Source organism: Acipenser ruthenus, chromosome 29, assembly GCF_902713425.1.
Source record: "Acipenser ruthenus chromosome 29, fAciRut3.2 maternal haplotype, whole genome shotgun sequence".
Taxonomy (NCBI): Eukaryota; Metazoa; Chordata; class Actinopteri; order Acipenseriformes; family Acipenseridae; genus Acipenser; species Acipenser ruthenus.
The window spans coordinates 11,846,915-11,864,763 of NC_081217.1; the positions used below are offsets into that span (position 1 = coordinate 11,846,915).

General features: G+C 39.2%; 1 protein-coding gene across 1 annotated transcript; it reads left to right on the plus strand.

Moving 5' to 3' along the window:
• The first annotated feature begins 685 nt into the window (after nucleotides 1–685).
• Nucleotides 686–17,642, plus strand: LOC131702176 (uncharacterized). Its single transcript, XM_059004451.1, has 5 exons — nucleotides 686–808; nucleotides 12,734–12,882; nucleotides 14,707–14,917; nucleotides 15,035–15,216; nucleotides 16,343–17,642. The coding sequence occupies exons 1-5, from the start codon at nucleotides 733–735 to the stop codon at nucleotides 16,403–16,405; spliced, it is 681 nt and encodes a 226-aa protein (XP_058860434.1). The 5' UTR covers nucleotides 686–732; the 3' UTR covers nucleotides 16,406–17,642.
• Nucleotides 17,643–17,849: the final 207 nt, after the last annotated feature.

Here is a 17,849-nt window from a genome sequence, read left to right on the forward strand (position 1 = left end):
CAAGCACTACACAGAGTTAACTTCCTCCATTTGTGTTGCACACTTGACAGTGTAACAGTTGCAGGTGTGCTCCATGCGTCCTCGAGTTAAATCCACTAAATGAGCGTTTGCTTGTATTCAGATCCTGGATTTTAGTTATCAAGTTTGTTATGCTTCATTGGTGACATGCTGCCGATGCTGTGCTGTCAAAGGGAGCCTTTGTGCTGTTTGTTTCTTAAAAGAAGGCTTTCAGATCATTTTTTTTTTTTTTTACCTTTTTTTTTTAGCAATGATTGCATTGTTACTGGTTCACCTTGCGCTATGCTGAAGATAATCTGGTGCTTTGTTTTTGTTTAGGATATGTCGATTTTTCAAATACACCCATTCCTGATATCTAATCCCCTTCTGAGCTGACTATCACACAGTCTGATTACAATTAAACCATCGGTGTGAATCTAACAAACAAAACACCAATCAGGTATTGATTCGATTGTGTTGGTTTAAAGTAATCAAGCAAAAAAAGAATGACACTTTCAAATGAAAAAAGAAAACGTTAAATCGCGTGTATACCTTAATTCCAGACGGTAGCATTTCTCAGAACTGGGGGCGTTTCTACACTGTAGCTGGTAACCCAGTGTCGTGCCATTCATATGAGGCAATAAAGCAAATTCGAAACCGTACAATAAAGGAAAAAGAGGAGGAGCTGTTAAAAGCAGTCTTACAAAACGTTTTGCACTGCTTTCAGTAACCGAGATGCACAGGAAACTGAACAGCAAGAGCTCTGAGCGCTTCATAATGGCATTCTCGACCACAACGCTGCATAGCAGGGGTGAGTGTTAAAGACATGATACACAACTGTGAGCTTTGCACGCACAACATACAAACTGCGACAAGACTTGAACGTTGCTGATGCGGTGCAAAACCAGAAATAAAAAATATATATATATATAATATAATGTACATATAATGTTAATATTGTTCCAGGCTGTTATTTGCGCATATTGTTTTCTGAAGGGAAAAACAGACAAACTTCAGCCCACTCACAAGTCCCTAAATGAACTGTACAGTGTTGTTTGTTAACTTTTTTACTTGTATGATTTCTGATAAAAGCATGCTAATGAAAGCTAGCAGTGAATATTGTTGTCCTTAATCAAATCATGGTGTTGGGTTTAGAATAACAGGACTCTATTCATTATTAGTTGTCGTTGTTTTGCGATACCCCATCGCACATACTTTAATTAGGCATTCATTAAACGAAACAGGCTATTGACGCTTTTGAGAGGCTCAACAAATACATGTTTATATTACTCACAGCCAGCATTGCAGTGATATACTTTCTATAATAATAATAATAATAATAATAATAATAATAATAATAATAATAATAATAATAATAATTGCCACACCTTTAAAAGTGGGCAATACTTTAAAATAGCAATCAGCCCAGTTTATGCATCGATATATCTTTAGCCTAATCATTCTCTAGCATGGATATTTAAAGAATTGAAAATACATTTAAAAAGCATTATACTTTCACAATTACATCATCTTAATAAAATGTGCAATTCTATTTATTCAACTGTGTATTTAGAATATTTTAATATGTATCACAATCATTATACATGTCGTTTTTAGGGTAACCCCGATGACAGATATGCAAAAAGAATTCTAGATTGACACGCTGTCCTTCCTAAAAACGATAGACTTATATTTGAACAGTATTGTAAAACTGAACAGCAAGATGAAAATGGGATGTCAATTTGAAAAAGAACAAGCAATTGATATACTGCTGATTACTGGCTCCAAAAAAAGAAATCTGCCTCAAAAACGTGTGTTTTCTTTCAAAGTAATATATTACTGATTAATTATTACTTTTATACTACTTTTACCAATAATAATAAATACATATCCAAAAAGATAATACATGTTTTGCAATTAGGTTTTAATGCTAGTAAAGTTGAGAAAATGAACGAGGCGTGAGGAAAAGTTATCTGCACACAGGTGCTTCTGCAAGCTGCAAATACTGCAGGATTTCTAACTAAAGTAACACAAAGTAATCTCCATTACTTTTGGGCCATGAAAAGTAATCTGATTATTTGTCAATGTTACACTTTAAAAAAATAAATACTGTAAAAACGTTATCTTATTACAAGTAGCTGGTTAAGGTAATGTATTACCATCCTGATAAGACGAACTTCTGTGTAAATTGGGCCAAAAGAATCTGTATTACATCCAGTTGTTCATATACTGTAGTATTATGGGGTGCCATGTGTAAAAAAAAACAAAAAAAAAAAAAACGTTAATATTTTAACATGTCTTTCTTTCCAGATTTAACTTAAATCTTGTATTTTATCACCAGATTTATAAATGTTGTGAAAATATATATATTTTTTTTAATGTGTACATTCAGATATAATTTATAAATCGAATTACAACATTTAACATTTCGCTAAATATTTAACTAAATATTAAATCTCTTAAGATTTGACCAGCTAAATCTGGAGTGTGTATGCAAAAGTATTTATTATTATTATTATTATTATTATTATTATTATTATTATTATTATTATTATTTCTTAGCAGACGCCCTTATCCAGGGCGACTTACAATTGTTACAAGATATTACATTATTTTTACATACAATTACCCATTTATACATTTGGGTTTTTTACTGGAACAATCTAGGTAAAGTACCTTACTTAAGGGTACAGCAGCAGTGTCCTCCACCTGAGATTGAACCCACGACCCTCCGGTCAATTTAGTTAAATATTTAGCTAAATGTTAAATCTTGTAACTAGATTTATAAATTATATCTGAATGTACACATTTAAAAAAAAATATATATATTTATTTATTTTCACAACATTTATAAATCTGGGGAAAAAAATACAAGATTTAAGTTAAATCTTACCATGTTTTTTACACATGGCTCCCCATATAGTATTATTTCACAGTAAATCAAACTTCCCCACATTTTATGTGATGGTGAAAACGGAAGTGAAAGTATAGACGTTATTTTCATTCTGAGGAACTCGTGCTCTTCCTCCACTAGTTTCAAGATGCGTTTCCCTCTTACTGGGATCATTTCTGAGTGAACTGTGAGACATTTTGCATTGGTAAAGTCATAGCTAGGAGATGTGTTTATATGCCATATAAAGTGTGACATTGGTGAAAGTGTTCTAGAGACGTGTGCAACAGTTTCATAAATACCAGGCGTTATTATGAATATACTGCAGTTATACAAACGCATTGTGAATGAGGCCGCTTTTAAAACATGCTTTTAGATTGGATTTTATACTGGAACTGAAACTGATATAATTGTTTAAAGCATATTTCAAGATGCTAGTCCTGTTAGCTTTTAGAAAACATCCTGGTTGTTCTACTGGGAACCACAAGGCTCATAATCTCGCCCTGATTCCTACATTTCATTTAAGTGTGACGTTGTTTCTTCTTCACTTCGGAATTCTAAATGGTGTTTTTTTCCATTGAGATGAAAATTCCGTAAAAAAAACGATTCAAAAAAATAATTGTCTCTTTTGTATAACATCAATAGTGGATTATTGAAAATAGGAGCTGTATAGGGCCCTTGTTGGAGAATACTAACGTTATAAAAAGCAAACATTATGACTATAATGTGAACCACCTGTGTTGTTAATGTAGGTTCCTGTTTATTTGTATTTAAGCCAAATAAACATATACTGCGCTCACGGGCGTCCACAGGGGAGGGCAAGGGGGGCACTTGCGACATTAAAGAACTCACATACTCAGACAACCAAAGCACGAAGAAATCAGGACCAGTAAGGTACATTATTAGATCAAATCATTGTACTCTGTATTTGTTGATGTTCGTTAGTCTGAATTTGATAATATAGAGGCACATTTACAGTATTGGTTTTCATCAGATGTTGTTGTTTTAGCTGATTTCTGTGCACATATCTGTGCTTTACCTTTCTACTGCATGTATAACAATGTAAGCTTTGATTTCCTGTGCTTCTACTCATAGATTCAATGCTACTCTGAGGGTATTACAGTAGAAATGGAACTGTTCATTACAGCACAGGGTTGGCTTTACTGTTAAACACCAGGTTTTGCATTTTGTCTCTTCACGTGGTCGAATTCCTTCCAGTCAGATGTGCAGTTTGGGAATTTATTATTTATTTTTTTAAGAGGAAGTTTTTAGGGTAGGAAGGGGATGGCCCAAAGATGGTGCTTTTACTGGTAATACAAAAATATTAATATTCAGTGTTTAAAAAACACTGCATTTATAGAGAATTTCTAGAGAATATTATAGAGAATATTATTATGTACTGCTAATATAGTTATTCATTATAAATAACATGTTTAATCAGGAAACTTGTTTTCATGTCTTCTACAATAAAATCCTTTTTATACTTTTTACCCAATTCACTAAGTTATGCTGAGTGTAATGAAATGGCTTGCTGCTGGCCATTTACAAGATTATAATCCTGTGCCTCTAGTGAGGCGTGTCAGTGCTGCGGCTCTGAGCCACACATGTGATGACTATCATAGTGCCATGCTGTTTAAGTGTGTGTGTGTGTTTGTTCTAATAGTTCATTTAACTTGGAGCAGTGTGTTTTAACATGCACTGTGTTTTTCAATTAGCTTGGAGCAGTGTGTTTGACACGCACTGTGTTACTGCAGTATGTCAGTAGGTGGCATGTTTTGTTTTATAGTTTACACTTCCTGCTCTACTTGGTTGTGGTTGCTTTTCTTTGCAAAGTATATTTATAATTGTTTCAAGTATTGTGGCTGCTTTTTTCAACTTTTCATGTTCCTGTGTGGTTAAAATAATTCTATAGATGTGGAGACAGTAGCTCAAGTGTATTCTTAAATTCCCCTTACTGTGCAGCATGGTCTGTGCTCTTGAATTAATAAAGATCGACAAATGGAAACGCTACCTGAAAATGATAAGGATTTCTGCTGCCATCCGGACCAATGCCGGCTTCATTCTGAGCTGTAAATGTAAATGAAGCTTAGAAATTTAATAATTATTATGCGATACAAAACTACGTTACCCCGATTAGTTTTAAACACAACCCCCCCCCCCCCCCCGAATTAATTCTGTGGACTCCCATGACTGTGTCGTGTTCATAAAGAATTTACCACCACGCTATGTTTGTGCACCACTCATTTGTGTGCAACAGACCTTCAAAGAGAAACAGGAAACTGAAAGAAGGTGCACCTAGGAGTTATTTATTTAAAGCTTTTTAAAATCAACAAAACAACATTTTCTTTATGTATTTAGTAATGTCAGATGCATGGTGAAATACATAAATACACTTCCAGTTCCACAAATGTGTCCCCCTTTCATAATAAGAATAATGTACAGTGGTACCCCGAACACCTTCTATAGTGTGTATAATATTTTAACACTGGGGTGGAAACATTACTGTTCTTAGTACATGGCTGCTTCATTTCTGTAGAGGGTTTCTATCGCATTGCGACATCATTGTGCAGCTCAGTGTTGCACACAACAGTCAGAACGTGGATGGCTGTTTTTGCCCAAATGAGACTCCCCTTTTAACATAACATATTATAACCCATCAATACAACAAGATGTCAGGAACCCACATCCACCGTCATGACTACAAATTCTGAATTAAAATGAGCTGCACTCGCCCATCCCTAGAGACATTTCGGTGTGTGCTGCTTATGGTTTATAGTTTTAAACTACGGTTTCCTGTGGAAACAGAAGGACGCAGCCTGTGCTGTTGATGGTCCATTATGTCCCTTGCCTGCCTCGAGCGCTTAACCCTCCTCGCTTGTGGAGATGGGGAGCGGCTACGAGGGGTCGAATCCGAGCCTGTGTGCAGGGAATATCCTGCGACGGGCTCTGGGACAACTGGAGGAGTGGGGTGACTGGGGCCCCAAGGGCCACTGAGGGCTCGGCCACGGGGATGGAGCCTCCACCCCCGTGGCCCTAGTCAGCCTATTGTGAAGCACCCAGGGCTGAAAAGCTGCTCAGATGTCACAAAAACAGCAAGCCAGCTTTCAGCACGAATGCAGGAGAACTGAATTCAAAAACACACAGTTCAATAGCACAGGTCTTACCTTACTGTAGGTGAGAGGCAAAAGGGAGAATGGCTTCCATGAGTTGACTGTTTAATCCCTCGGTAGGCGGGACCGAGGACGTCACCCCAGGAAGGGGCCTATCGGCAGCTCTGATATAAAGAGCTCAGTAATACTTACCTAAAGCAGGCATATCCCATAAGTATGTTGGTGGTCGTCTTCGAATTGAAAGGGAAACAGAATCTATATCCCCAGAATCTGATATTACCAATAACATGGTGTAGCAGGGCGATTGCCCTGCACATTGGGAAATTAGTGTTGGTGTAACTTATATGGGGAAATGGGTTTATTGTGTGTGCATTTTGGAGTTGTTTTGTTTGATGAATTGATTGTAAACAGAAGGGAGCTCGATTGAAACTTGCTGCCTGCTAGCCAGAGGAAGGGCAGCAAGTGATTGGCTGTGCCGGTCCTCAATCAGCAGGTGGGCGGGTCTCGACTGATTGTCCATTGGCATAAAAACATCCGGTGGGGATCGCTGTGGGTGACTGCAACACCATGCTACACAGAGGGGCGCTGCGTACACTCAGGAGGAGAGTGTCCGCTCTGCAGGAACGACAGTTACGCAACCCTGAAACTGCAACACAGTGCTTGTGAAGGCAGTGCCCAGCCGAGGCCGTATGGAGAAGCAGGAGTCGTCGTAAGAATACCGGCTCATAAGTAGGTTACTTTAGGGGATATTGATCCCAAGTAATGTATAGCGAGGGTTACGTAGTGTAGCCGGTTCCTGGACGCCTCGTTTATAAGGCTAGCGCTCGCCCTGTGGGGCACCTTTTATTTGTAGTTTTTGTACTGTGTTTTATTTTGCTTTTTGTACAGCCTGCTGCTGTGTGTGTCCTCTGTGCGCTACCATCATTGGTAGCGTCACATGACCCATTTGTTTACTTTCGTTCTTTTGTGTTTATAAATCCTGCGCGCCTGAGCGGCGTTTCAACGCCATCTCCCATGTCTCTCTGTCTTGCCTATCAGCGGTAACCCACACAAGTGACACAATACCTTGTCACAAATGGTCATTTTTGTTTGTACCAAGTTGAATGACAATTGGATAGGTGTTTTTCCAGATATCTGAAGAAACTGATGAATTGTGACATACGTGCGTACTTACGTATGTACAACCCCTCAACTGTATCCCCAGCACCAGAATAAAATGGCAATAATGAGTTTCTGGGCTACAAAGCCAAAATAAACATGTGTCACCTGATATACAGTAATATGCTCACCTGAAGGATCTCTGTGTGGTTGTTCAGCTCCACTCCATGACATCCTACACATAGATAGGGTGCTATTCTCTCCACTGCTGTTCGCAAGTAGCTTTTTTTATTAGAGAAAGTTTCCCTAAAGTTCGTTGGAAAGTCCCACATAAAAAAAAAAACAGACATGGAACATTTTCACTTCCTGTAGAGCGCTGTGATCAGACCATGTGACCTACAGCATAGAAATGATTGCACTAGTGATTATACAGTGCCAGTTAAACTTCAGCCTACATGTAGTACTGGCAAAGCTGTCCTGAAAAAGCAATATGCACCCAGTTAAAAGTGCTTCTGCTAATGCTAAACACAAGTAAGAAATGAAATAGTTCAAAGCCTTGGTTATCACTCGTAGGAATTCTGAGCAGAACAACTGAAAATAAAAGACCTCAGAGAAGAGGAAAGAAACATCTGAAACGCAGATAAAGGGAAACGACTGAGAAAGACTTCTAGTTTAAATGTGTGTCATTGAATGTTTCTAAATTCAGCACTGGTGAGTGTTTCATAGTTCTGAATGATAATCGATCATTAATACACAGTGCTAGGCATTCATGGATTAAACATTAGAATATTCCCATCTGATGACATCTAAAGAAAGGAGAGAAACGCTCTTCTGTACAGAACTTTACTTCACACTTCATTTAAGCATGGGTTTCCTTTGCATCTTTTTGATCCAGTCATGTATAAATTCTGTTATATGAACGAACATGAACGTGGTCATTTGTGCCACTGAATATCTTTCAAGCAGTGTCTGTTCAGTATTTGAATATTTGTACCAGCACTGCACTTCATTAACTTTCAAAGACAGAACCATCAATTACAATGCATATTTGTTATCATTAGTCCAAAATAAAAATGTACAATTATTTGATTAGAAAATTGAGCATTCAGTGTATCCTCATTGGGAATCTGCATCATCCCCTTTGGGGTATAGCCCTGAACCTTGATACTAAAGCATTTACTGCAGGATTATTATGCACACGTTTTTTGGTGATACCTTTTTAAAAGAATGGAAACAGAAGACCATGAAAATCTGAAAAATTAAAAATAATTAAAATAGAAAAATATTCAATTAAAACACCTTGTATGTGGAGCAGCTATTCACTCTTCCTGCCTGCTATTGACATTCATTCAGGGTGTTGCCAGGAGAGTTATTACTGGGTCAGTGCAATGGGAAGTGGGGTTCATTTGTAATCTCTCTCTCTCTCTCTCTCTCTCTCTCTCTCTCTCTCTCTCTCTCTCTCTCTCTCTCTCTCTCTCTCTCTCTCTCTCTCTCTCTCTCTCTCTCTCTCTCTCTCTCTCTCTCTCTCTCTCTCTCTCGAACTTAAACTTAAAGACGACATTGGAAGTTCTTTACATTTGAATCCATTCAGATTTATAACAAAATCACAATAAAACATGACCAAACCTTTGTTTTGAAGGCTTTAGCCAACACACTGGTGTGCTTGACTTGACTGGCAGCTCTGCTTCAGAATGTGACTGAGTGTTTAAGGTTATGGCTGGAAGGTACAGCCCAGATTTTACCCCCATCCAATCTGCTTGCATGAAAACCATGTCTGTGTCAAGAGAGCGGGCATGCAACATTGTTTCTCAGCAGTGACCCTGTTCTAGTTGTTTTTCATGGTGTTGTTTGTTTCTCAGCAGTGACTCTGTTCTAGTTGTTTTTCATGGTGTTGTTTGTTTCTCAGCAGTGACCCTGTTCTAGTTGTTTTTCATGGTGTTTGTTTCTCAGCAGTGACTCTGTTCTAGTTGTTTTTCATGGTGTTTGTTTCTCAGCAGTGACCCTGTTCTAGTTGTTTTTCATGGTGTTTGTTTCTCAGCAGTGACTCTGTTCTAGTTGTTTTTCATGGTGTTGTTTGTTTCTCAGCAGTGACCCTGTTCTAGTTGTTTTTCATGGTGTTTGTTTCTCAGCAGTGACTCTGTTCTAGTTGTTTTTCATGGTGTTTGTTTCTCAGCAGTGATCCTGTTCTAGTTGTTTTTCATGGTGTTTGTTTCTCAGCAGTGACTCTGTTCTAGTTGTTTTTCATGGTGTTTGTTTCTCAGCAGTGACCCTGTTCTAGTTGTTTTTCATGGTGTTTGTTTCTCAGCAGTGACTCTGTTCTAGTTGTTTTTCATAGTGGTGTTTGTTTCTCAGCAGTGACCCTGTTCTAGTTGTTTATCATGGTGTTTGTTTCTCAGCAGTGACCCTGTTCTAGTTGTTTTTCATGGTGTTTGTTTCTCAGCAGTGACCCTGTTCTAGTTGTTTTTCACGGTGTTTGTTTCTCAGCAGTGACCCTGTTCTAGTTGTTTTTCATGGTGTTTGTTTGTTTCTCAGCAGTTACCCTGTTCTAGTTGTTTATCATGGTGTTGTTTGTTTCTCAGCAGTGACCCTGTTCTAGTTGTTTTTCATGGTGTTGTTTGTTTCTCAGCAGTGACCCTGTTCTAGTTGTTTTTCATGGTGTTTGTTTCTCAGCAGTGACTCTGTTCTAGTTGTTTTTCATGGTGTTTGTTTCTCAGCAGTGACCCTGTTCTAGTTGTTTTTCATGGTGTTTGTTTCTCAGCAGTGACTCTGTTCTAGTTGTTTTTCATGGTGTTTGTTTCTCAGCAGTGACCCTGTTCTAGTTGTTTTTCATGGTGTTGTTTGTTTCTCAGCAGTGACCCTGTTCTAGTTGTTTTTCATGGTGTTTGTTTCTCAGCAGTGACCCTGTTCTAGTTGTTTTTCATGGTGTTTGTTTCTCAGCAGTGACCCTGTTCTAGTTGTTTTTCATGGTGTTTGTTTCTCAGCAGTGACTCTGTTCTAGTTGTTTTTCATGGTGTTTGTTTCTCAGCAGTGACTCTGTTCTAGTTGTTTTTCATGGTGTTTGTTTCTCAGCAGTGACCCTGTTCAAGTTGTTTTTCATGGTGTTGTTTGTTTCTCAGCAGTGACCCTGTTCTAGTTGTTTTTCATGGTGTTTGTTTCTCAGCAGTGACTCTGTTCTAGTTGTTTTTCATGGTGTTTGTTTCTCAGCAGTGACCCTGTTCTAGTTGTTTTTCATGGTGTTTGTTTCTCAGCAGTGACCCTGTTCTAGTTGTTTTTCATGGTGTTGTTTGTTTCTCAGCAGTGACTCTGTTCTAGTTGTTTTTCATGGTGTTTGTTTCTCAGCAGTGACCCTGTTCTAGTTGTTTTTCATGGTGTTTGTTTCTCAGCAGTGACCCTGTTCTAATTGTTTTTCATGGTGTTGTTTGTTTCTCAGCAGTGACTCTGTTCTAGTTGTTTTTCATGGTGTTTGTTTCTCAGCAGTGACCCTGTTCTAGTTGTTTTTCATGGTGTTTGTTTCTCAGCAGTGACCCTGTTCTAGTTGTTTTTCATGGTGTTTGTTTCTCAGCAGTGACCCTGTTCTACTTGTTTTTCATGGTGTTGTTTGTTTCTCAGCAGTGACCCTGTTCTAGTTGTTTTTCATGGTGTTGTTTGTTTCTCAGCAGTGACCCTGTTCTAGTTGTTTTTCATGGTCTTTGTTTCTCAGCAGTGACCCTGTTCTAGTTGTTTTTCATGGTGTTTGTTTCTCAGCAGTGACCCTGTTCTAGTTGTTTTTCATGGTGTTTGTTTCTCAGCAGTGACCCTGTTCTAGTTGTTTTTCATGGTGTTGTTTGTTTCTCAGCAGTGACTCTGTTCTAGTTGTTTTTCATGGTGTTTGTTTCTCAGCAGTGACCCTGTTCTAGTTGTTTTTCATGGTGTTTGTTTCTCAGCAGTGACCCTGTTCTAGTTGTTTTTCATGGTGTTTGTTTCTCAGCAGTGACCCTGTTCTAGTTGTTTATCATGGTGTTGTTTGTTTCTCAGCAGTGACCCTGTTCTAGTTGTTTTTCATGGTGTTTGTTTCTCAGCAGTGATCCTGTTCTAGTTGTTTTTCATGGTGTTGTTTGTTTCTCAGCAGTGACCATGTTCTAGTTGTTTTTCATGGTGTTTGTTTCTCAGCAGTGACCCTGTTCTAGTTGTTTTTCACGGTGTTTGTTTCTCAGCAGTGACCCTGTTCTAGTTGTTTTTCATGGTGTTTGTTTGTTTCTCAGCAGTGACCCTGTTCTAGTTGTTTATCATGGTGTTGTTTGTTTCTCAGCAGTGACCCTGTTCTAGTTGTTTTTCATGGTGTTTGTTTCTCAGCAGTGATCCTGTTCTAGTTGTTTTTCATGGTGTTGTTTGTTTCTCAGCAGTGACCCTGTTCTAGTTGTTTTTCATGGTGTTTGTTTCTCAGCAGTGACTCTGTTCTAGTTGTTTTTCATGGTGTTTGTTTCTCAGCAGTGACCCTGTTCTAGTTGTTTTTCATGGTGTTTGTTTCTCAGCAGTGACCCTGTTCTAGTTGTTTTTCATGGTGTTGTTTGTTTCTCAGCAGTGACTCTGTTCTAGTTGTTTTTCATGGTGTTTGTTTCTCAGCAGTGACCCTGTTCTAGTTGTTTTTCATGGTGTTTGTTTCTCAGCAGTGACCCTGTTCTAGTTGTTTTTCATGGTGTTGTTTGTTTCTCAGCAGTGACTCTGTTCTAGTTGTTTTTCATGGTGTTTGTTTCTCAGCAGTGACCCTGTTCTAGTTGTTTTTCATGGTGTTTGTTTCTCAGCAGTGACCCTGTTCTAGTTGTTTTTCATGGTGTTTGTTTCTCAGCAGTGACCCTGTTCTACTTGTTTTTCATGGTGTTGTTTGTTTCTCAGCAGTGACCCTGTTCTAGTTGTTTTTCATGGTGTTGTTTGTTTCTCAGCAGTGACCCTGTTCTAGTTGTTTTTCATGGTGTTTGTTTCTCAGCAGTGACCCTGTTCTAGTTGTTTTTCATGGTGTTTGTTTCTCAGCAGTGACCCTGTTCTAGTTGTTTTTCATGGTGTTTGTTTCTCAGCAGTGACCCTGTTCTAGTTGTTTTTCATGGTGTTGTTTGTTTCTCAGCAGTGACTCTGTTCTAGTTGTTTTTCATGGTGTTTGTTTCTCAGCAGTGACCCTGTTCTAGTTGTTTTTCATGGTGTTTGTTTCTCAGCAGTGACCCTGTTCTAGTTGTTTTTCATGGTGTTTGTTTCTCAGCAGTGACCCTGTTCTAGTTGTTTTTCATGGTGTTTGTTTCTCAGCAGTGATCCTGTTCTAGTTGTTTTTCATGGTGTTGTTTGTTTCTCAGCAGTGACTCTGTTCTAGTTGTTTTTCATGGTGTTTGTTTCTCAGCAGTGACCCTGTTCTAGTTGTTTTTCATGGTGTTTGTTTCTCAGCAGTGACCCTGTTCTAGTTGTTTTTCATGGTGTTGTTTGTTTCTCAGCAGTGACTCTGTTCTAGTTGTTTTTCATGGTGTTTGTTTCTCAGCAGTTACCCTGTTCTAGTTGTTTTTCATGGTGTTGTTTGTTTCTCAGCAGTGACTCTGTTCTAGTTGTTTTTCATGGTGTTTGTTTCTCAGCAGTGACCCTGTTCTAGTTGTTTTTCATGGTGGTGTTTGTTTCTCAGCAGTGACCCTGTTCCTGTGTGCCATGGTGCTCCGCAGTATATCTTCCCAGCACCATGACACTGTGACAGCGCAGTGTGGAGATACAGTGAGCCTTCCCTGCAGAGCCATCGAGAGGAGCAGCAGCTACCGGACAGCCACCTGGTACAAGGTACAGGCAGAATGCAGTGGCCTTGCATGGCCTCTCTGCCCTGCAGGAGGTGTGACTTAAACCCAGCTTCAGTCTTAGAACCTCGACCTAGACTATACCGCGTCACTGATTCAGTCTTAGAACCTAGACCTAGACTGTACCGCATCATTGATTCAGTCTTAGAACCTCGACCTAGACTATACCGCGTCACTGATTCAGTCTTAGAACCTCGACCTAGACTATACCGCGTCACTGATTCAGTCTTAGAACCTAGACCTAGACTGTACCGCATCATTGATTCAGTCTTAGAACCTCGACCTAGACTGTACCGCATCATTGATTCAGTCTTAGAACCTCGACCTAGACTATACCGCGTCACTGATTCAGTCTTAGAACCTAGACCTAGACTATACCGCATCACTGATTCAATCTTAAAAAATTCAAAAAAACTTTATTGTCCATTAAATAGAGCTTAAAATGTAAATGTGTCTTTAGCTTACACCATGGCTCAGTACAAAAGAAACATACAGCAGTGTACACACAACATAGGCGGTGCGTATCAGAGGCTTGGGGAGGCTAAGCCTCCCCAAAATAAATTGCCCAAACCCTCACAAGAATAATATTTGTGAGAGAAGATCGATTTTTTTTTTCCCACAAGCGCGCAAAGCAGGTCTAACAGACATATTTCTCATTTTCCTACTGTGCAACCGCCAGACTGCTAGGGCACCTGGGAATTGAAGTCTCTATTAATAACCTGTTTTTTCCAAGCTCATGAAAAATAGACATTTTATATTTTAATTGTTAGCATTTTTAATTGTTCTAATTAATGTTTGATATTATAGTTTAATCTTTGCTTATTTTCTAAAGCGCTTTGGAATGGCTTGCCATGAAAGGCGCTATATATAATAAATTGATTGATTGATTGAGATGTAATAAGAGGTAAGGAAATTGATTTGAAAGCTTTCATGTACAATCCTTTAAAGAGAGGGTAGTTCTAAAGTTGCTAGTGCTAATAGGTGGCAACATTTGAATTGATGTAAAAGCCTTAGTTAGCGCTCCTTTAAAAGCCCCAGTGGTTTGTCAGCCTGCATCCTATTCACTGTCTGTATGTAGCACAGACGCCGAGGCGTCAGTTTACCGGTTTCCTGAGACATAGCAGCTCACTGAGTTATTGCAGTATGACAGAAGTGTTAAACCACAACCGTCTGTTTAAAGAAAACAAACTTCACTCCTCGTACTGACCAGGTTAACAAAGTAGGACAAATGTTTCCACTGCTCTGAAGGCAAGGGGAGTAAACAAGACTACGCTCATTCTAGTCCTTATAAAACAGGACCCAGTTTTCAAAAGCCTTTCCACGTTTTCAAACCAAGAAATACATTAGAAGTCAAAGCTCACTTTTGAAAATGTATGATAAAATTAGAGCAATGCAAAGCCATGCAAGATGCTTTTAAGAAGATTCCCAAATTTCATAACTTCTCTAAAATATTTTGTAAGTTAACCAGGTGTTTGTAGGGTGAAGGGATGTCATTTGGAGGAGGGGACTGCAAAGCAAAGAAATATGACAAATGATGCCTCTTATAATAAGAGAGAGCCGCATGACATATTAACTTATTATCACTTATTGTGCCTCTTTATTGAGAGTAGATCTGGGTTCTGACACTCCAGTATTGCGTTTGTATCATTTTTATCTCCTTGCCTGTTTCTACTTGAGCTGGTCTGGAGACTGGAGACTGCACTAAACAGACTTCCTCTCTTGAAAAACAGTTATTTGTCACAGAATGGATATGTTTCTTTAGTATTTATAAGACTGGACTGTAAACCCTGCTTTCTGTATTGCCCTGCAGATGAACTCCACACACCAGACTGGCATTCTGCGCAAGGCAAGCAGCAAGGTGACCCCCTACATCCTCTTTAACAGGAAGGCATCGCTGGGGGAGCGAGAGGCACTCGTCCTGTCGGATGTGAGGCCCGGGGACTCAGGGATGTATCAGTGCTACCTCTCTGCACAGCTGGGGGGAACCAACCAACAAACAAGCATCCACCTGGAGGTTCAAGGTTCGACTTCTGTTTATGCTTGAAAAGTGTTAGCGTGACTTTTCAATTCTTTCAACATGATGAAACATCGGTTCATTGATCCCTGTAAAATCCTGTGTTTTCTGTTTCCCTCCTCAGAGTGTGTGACTGCCCTGTCCACCTCTCCTGTACAGTGGGTCTCCAGCGCCACCCTGAGCCCGTCTGGTAACACCACTGCCCGCTGTGAGCTCCAGGTGACAGAAGTGTCCATCAGCATGCTAGTCGTTGGTTTTGCTGGTGTGGGTCTGATTAAAGTAGTGCTGTCAGTTTGCATCACAGTGGTAAGTCACTGAACTGATGGGAATTCATATCAGAGCACGGTATCTTGTACTAGACAGTTTAAAGAAAACTCTGTTTGGAAGCCATGCTTCCTGGGTCACTTCCCCTGAAGAGCGAAATTGTCCCCACCCCTCCACTGGCTACTTTCCTGTTTATAACCAATCAGCTGCTTCCCCTATTGACTGACATGCTTTCAGCCAGTAACATGATTTGACACTGCTGAGGTGTAATGACCCAGGAAGTGCAAACAAATAACCTGAGAATAAGGCATAGAAACTTAGAGCTTCATTTAAGCTATAGTACCAGATACCGTGTTTTAAAATGTAAATACATACAATACAATGTTGTAACTGCAGACTTGCGAGACAGCTTTCAGTAATGATTTCTGGAATGTTTTCTCTGAATTAAATGCAGTTTGATATTCATGAAACGGTTCTAAATTGGTATCGGTTTCATAAAACTACAGAGTTTAAGAGGAAGTAGCTTCACACATTATTCTTATTGCTTTTTTACATTTCTCTGTGGTCATGCTTGTTAGAGTCCTACAGCAGGTTCACATGTAGGCGCTCTGTGGCCATGCTTGTTAGAGTCCTACAGCAGGTTCACATGAAGGCGCTCTGTGGTCATGCTTGTTAGAGTCCTACAGCAGGTTCACATGTAGGCGCTCTGTGGTCATGCTTGATAGCTAGTTGTTACAGGTTAATGAAGTAAAATGAGTGACCTGTCAAATGAAGTAGGATTGAAAGAACACATTATGAAGTATCTCTTTAATATGTCTCCAAATGAAAACTAGAGAATAGTGTGAAACAAACTGCCCTCAGTTTTTTCAGCATATCTTCAAAGCTGATTCCTTTAACCACTCAGAGTAGCATTGTCTCTGTTATAAGTAGTCAATGAAAAATGTGGCATTAACAGTATTAGGGATAGAGAACCCGACACAGGGGTGAGTATTAATAATAATTAACAAATAATCCATACACCGATAGTCAAATTTAATTCCTTAACAAAATGACGTGATATACAGTATCACTCCTTTAAAGAGTTAGTATTGTAACTTCTGTTTGAAGCAGACAGAAGGGGGCAGTTCAGTGTGTTCCTCATGAGTTCTCCTCTTGTGTCCTTCTCCAGGGGTGTCTCGGGGTCTTGGAGAGAAGGAAAGAGCGCTATGACAGATGCCACTGCTGCAGATAGGGGTCTTCACACCAGCACAGCCTCCAGTGCAGCCCCACAAGCCTCAACACCGAGGAACGTCGCCGGTTCAAATCCATGAGAAGGTCCTGTGGATCGGCTGAATGCCAGTATGAGTTCTCGTGGTCTTCTTGATCATGGAACTAATAGGGCTCCCACTTTCCCTGCAATAAGGGGCAGACAAACAGTGCACAGGGCAAAAAAAAATGTTCCCCCAAGCTAAGAAAACCAGACCAAACCTACTTTATGAGGGCACAGGTCATGCCCCTGTAATGTATAAACATACATTTAAAACATAAAATAATAAGGACTATATAAATGTTCTTTATTATAGTGATCCATGCCTCTCTGGAGTTTAGAATAAGAAATGTACACATTAGGGGAGCCAATGAAAAGTCCTCATGAACACTACAAACAAACATGTGTGTGTGTATGTATAGTCTTCAAACCATTGGAGGACAAAATTAGAAAAAATGTTTCCACAAAGAGAAACACTGAATAAAAAAGTAAAACATAAGAAATAGCTAAATAAATCTTACTTAAAATCTAGTCTTTTGCCCCTGGTTTCTATGGCCTTAGGAATTAGGAATCATAAATATTTCAGTCAATGATATGTCCACACAAAGATAGCAATACAAACGTGTGAGTGTGTGTGTGTGGGTGTGAGATAACTGCTCTAATCCAGCATCTTTCATGAGCAGTACATTCGCTTTGAACACAGAAGACAAAATCTGCAATTATTCACAGCAAATGCATGTACAGATCCTGGATAATAGAAGGCATGTAAATGTTTATGTACATATTTTAGTAAAACAACAGATTTATTCAGCTGGTGGATTATGCATCTCAAATGTCTTGATCAAATATGGTCAAGGCCCTCATTTGTTTTACTGTTTCTTACCTTAAAACTCCTGGATTCTGTAAAAGCTGGTATTTACCGGTTTTTACCCAAAATATGGCCCAGCTCAAGCCTGTGAAAAAACGAATTGACGTCATAAAAATGACATTGAGTAGATATATTTATGTATTTTTTTGTAAACATTTATGTAAATAAAACAATAAAACAATTCTACAGTATAAGTATTTTCTTTACCCGGGAAACACATGCTATAACACTGACGACACAGATTCCACGTGATCTCTGAATCAAGACTTCTTGCCGCTATATCCTTTAGAACCCATTGGGCAACGTAAACCAACTGGACTGGGAACAAACTGCTCTGCTACCTAAGAATGGATTTTCTTTCTATTGCATTTCTTTCTTTCAGAATAGTTCAAAGGCACACACTTTTTAACAGGTGGAGTCAATATTTTAAAGTTACAGGTACAATGATCTTTTACTACTTGATTATTGTACTTTGGTGATATCTAATAGTGATACATCTTTAGCGCCATCTACTGGGTTGCTGAATGTTTCTCAGTTGCAAAGGAGGCTGAGCGCTGTGTA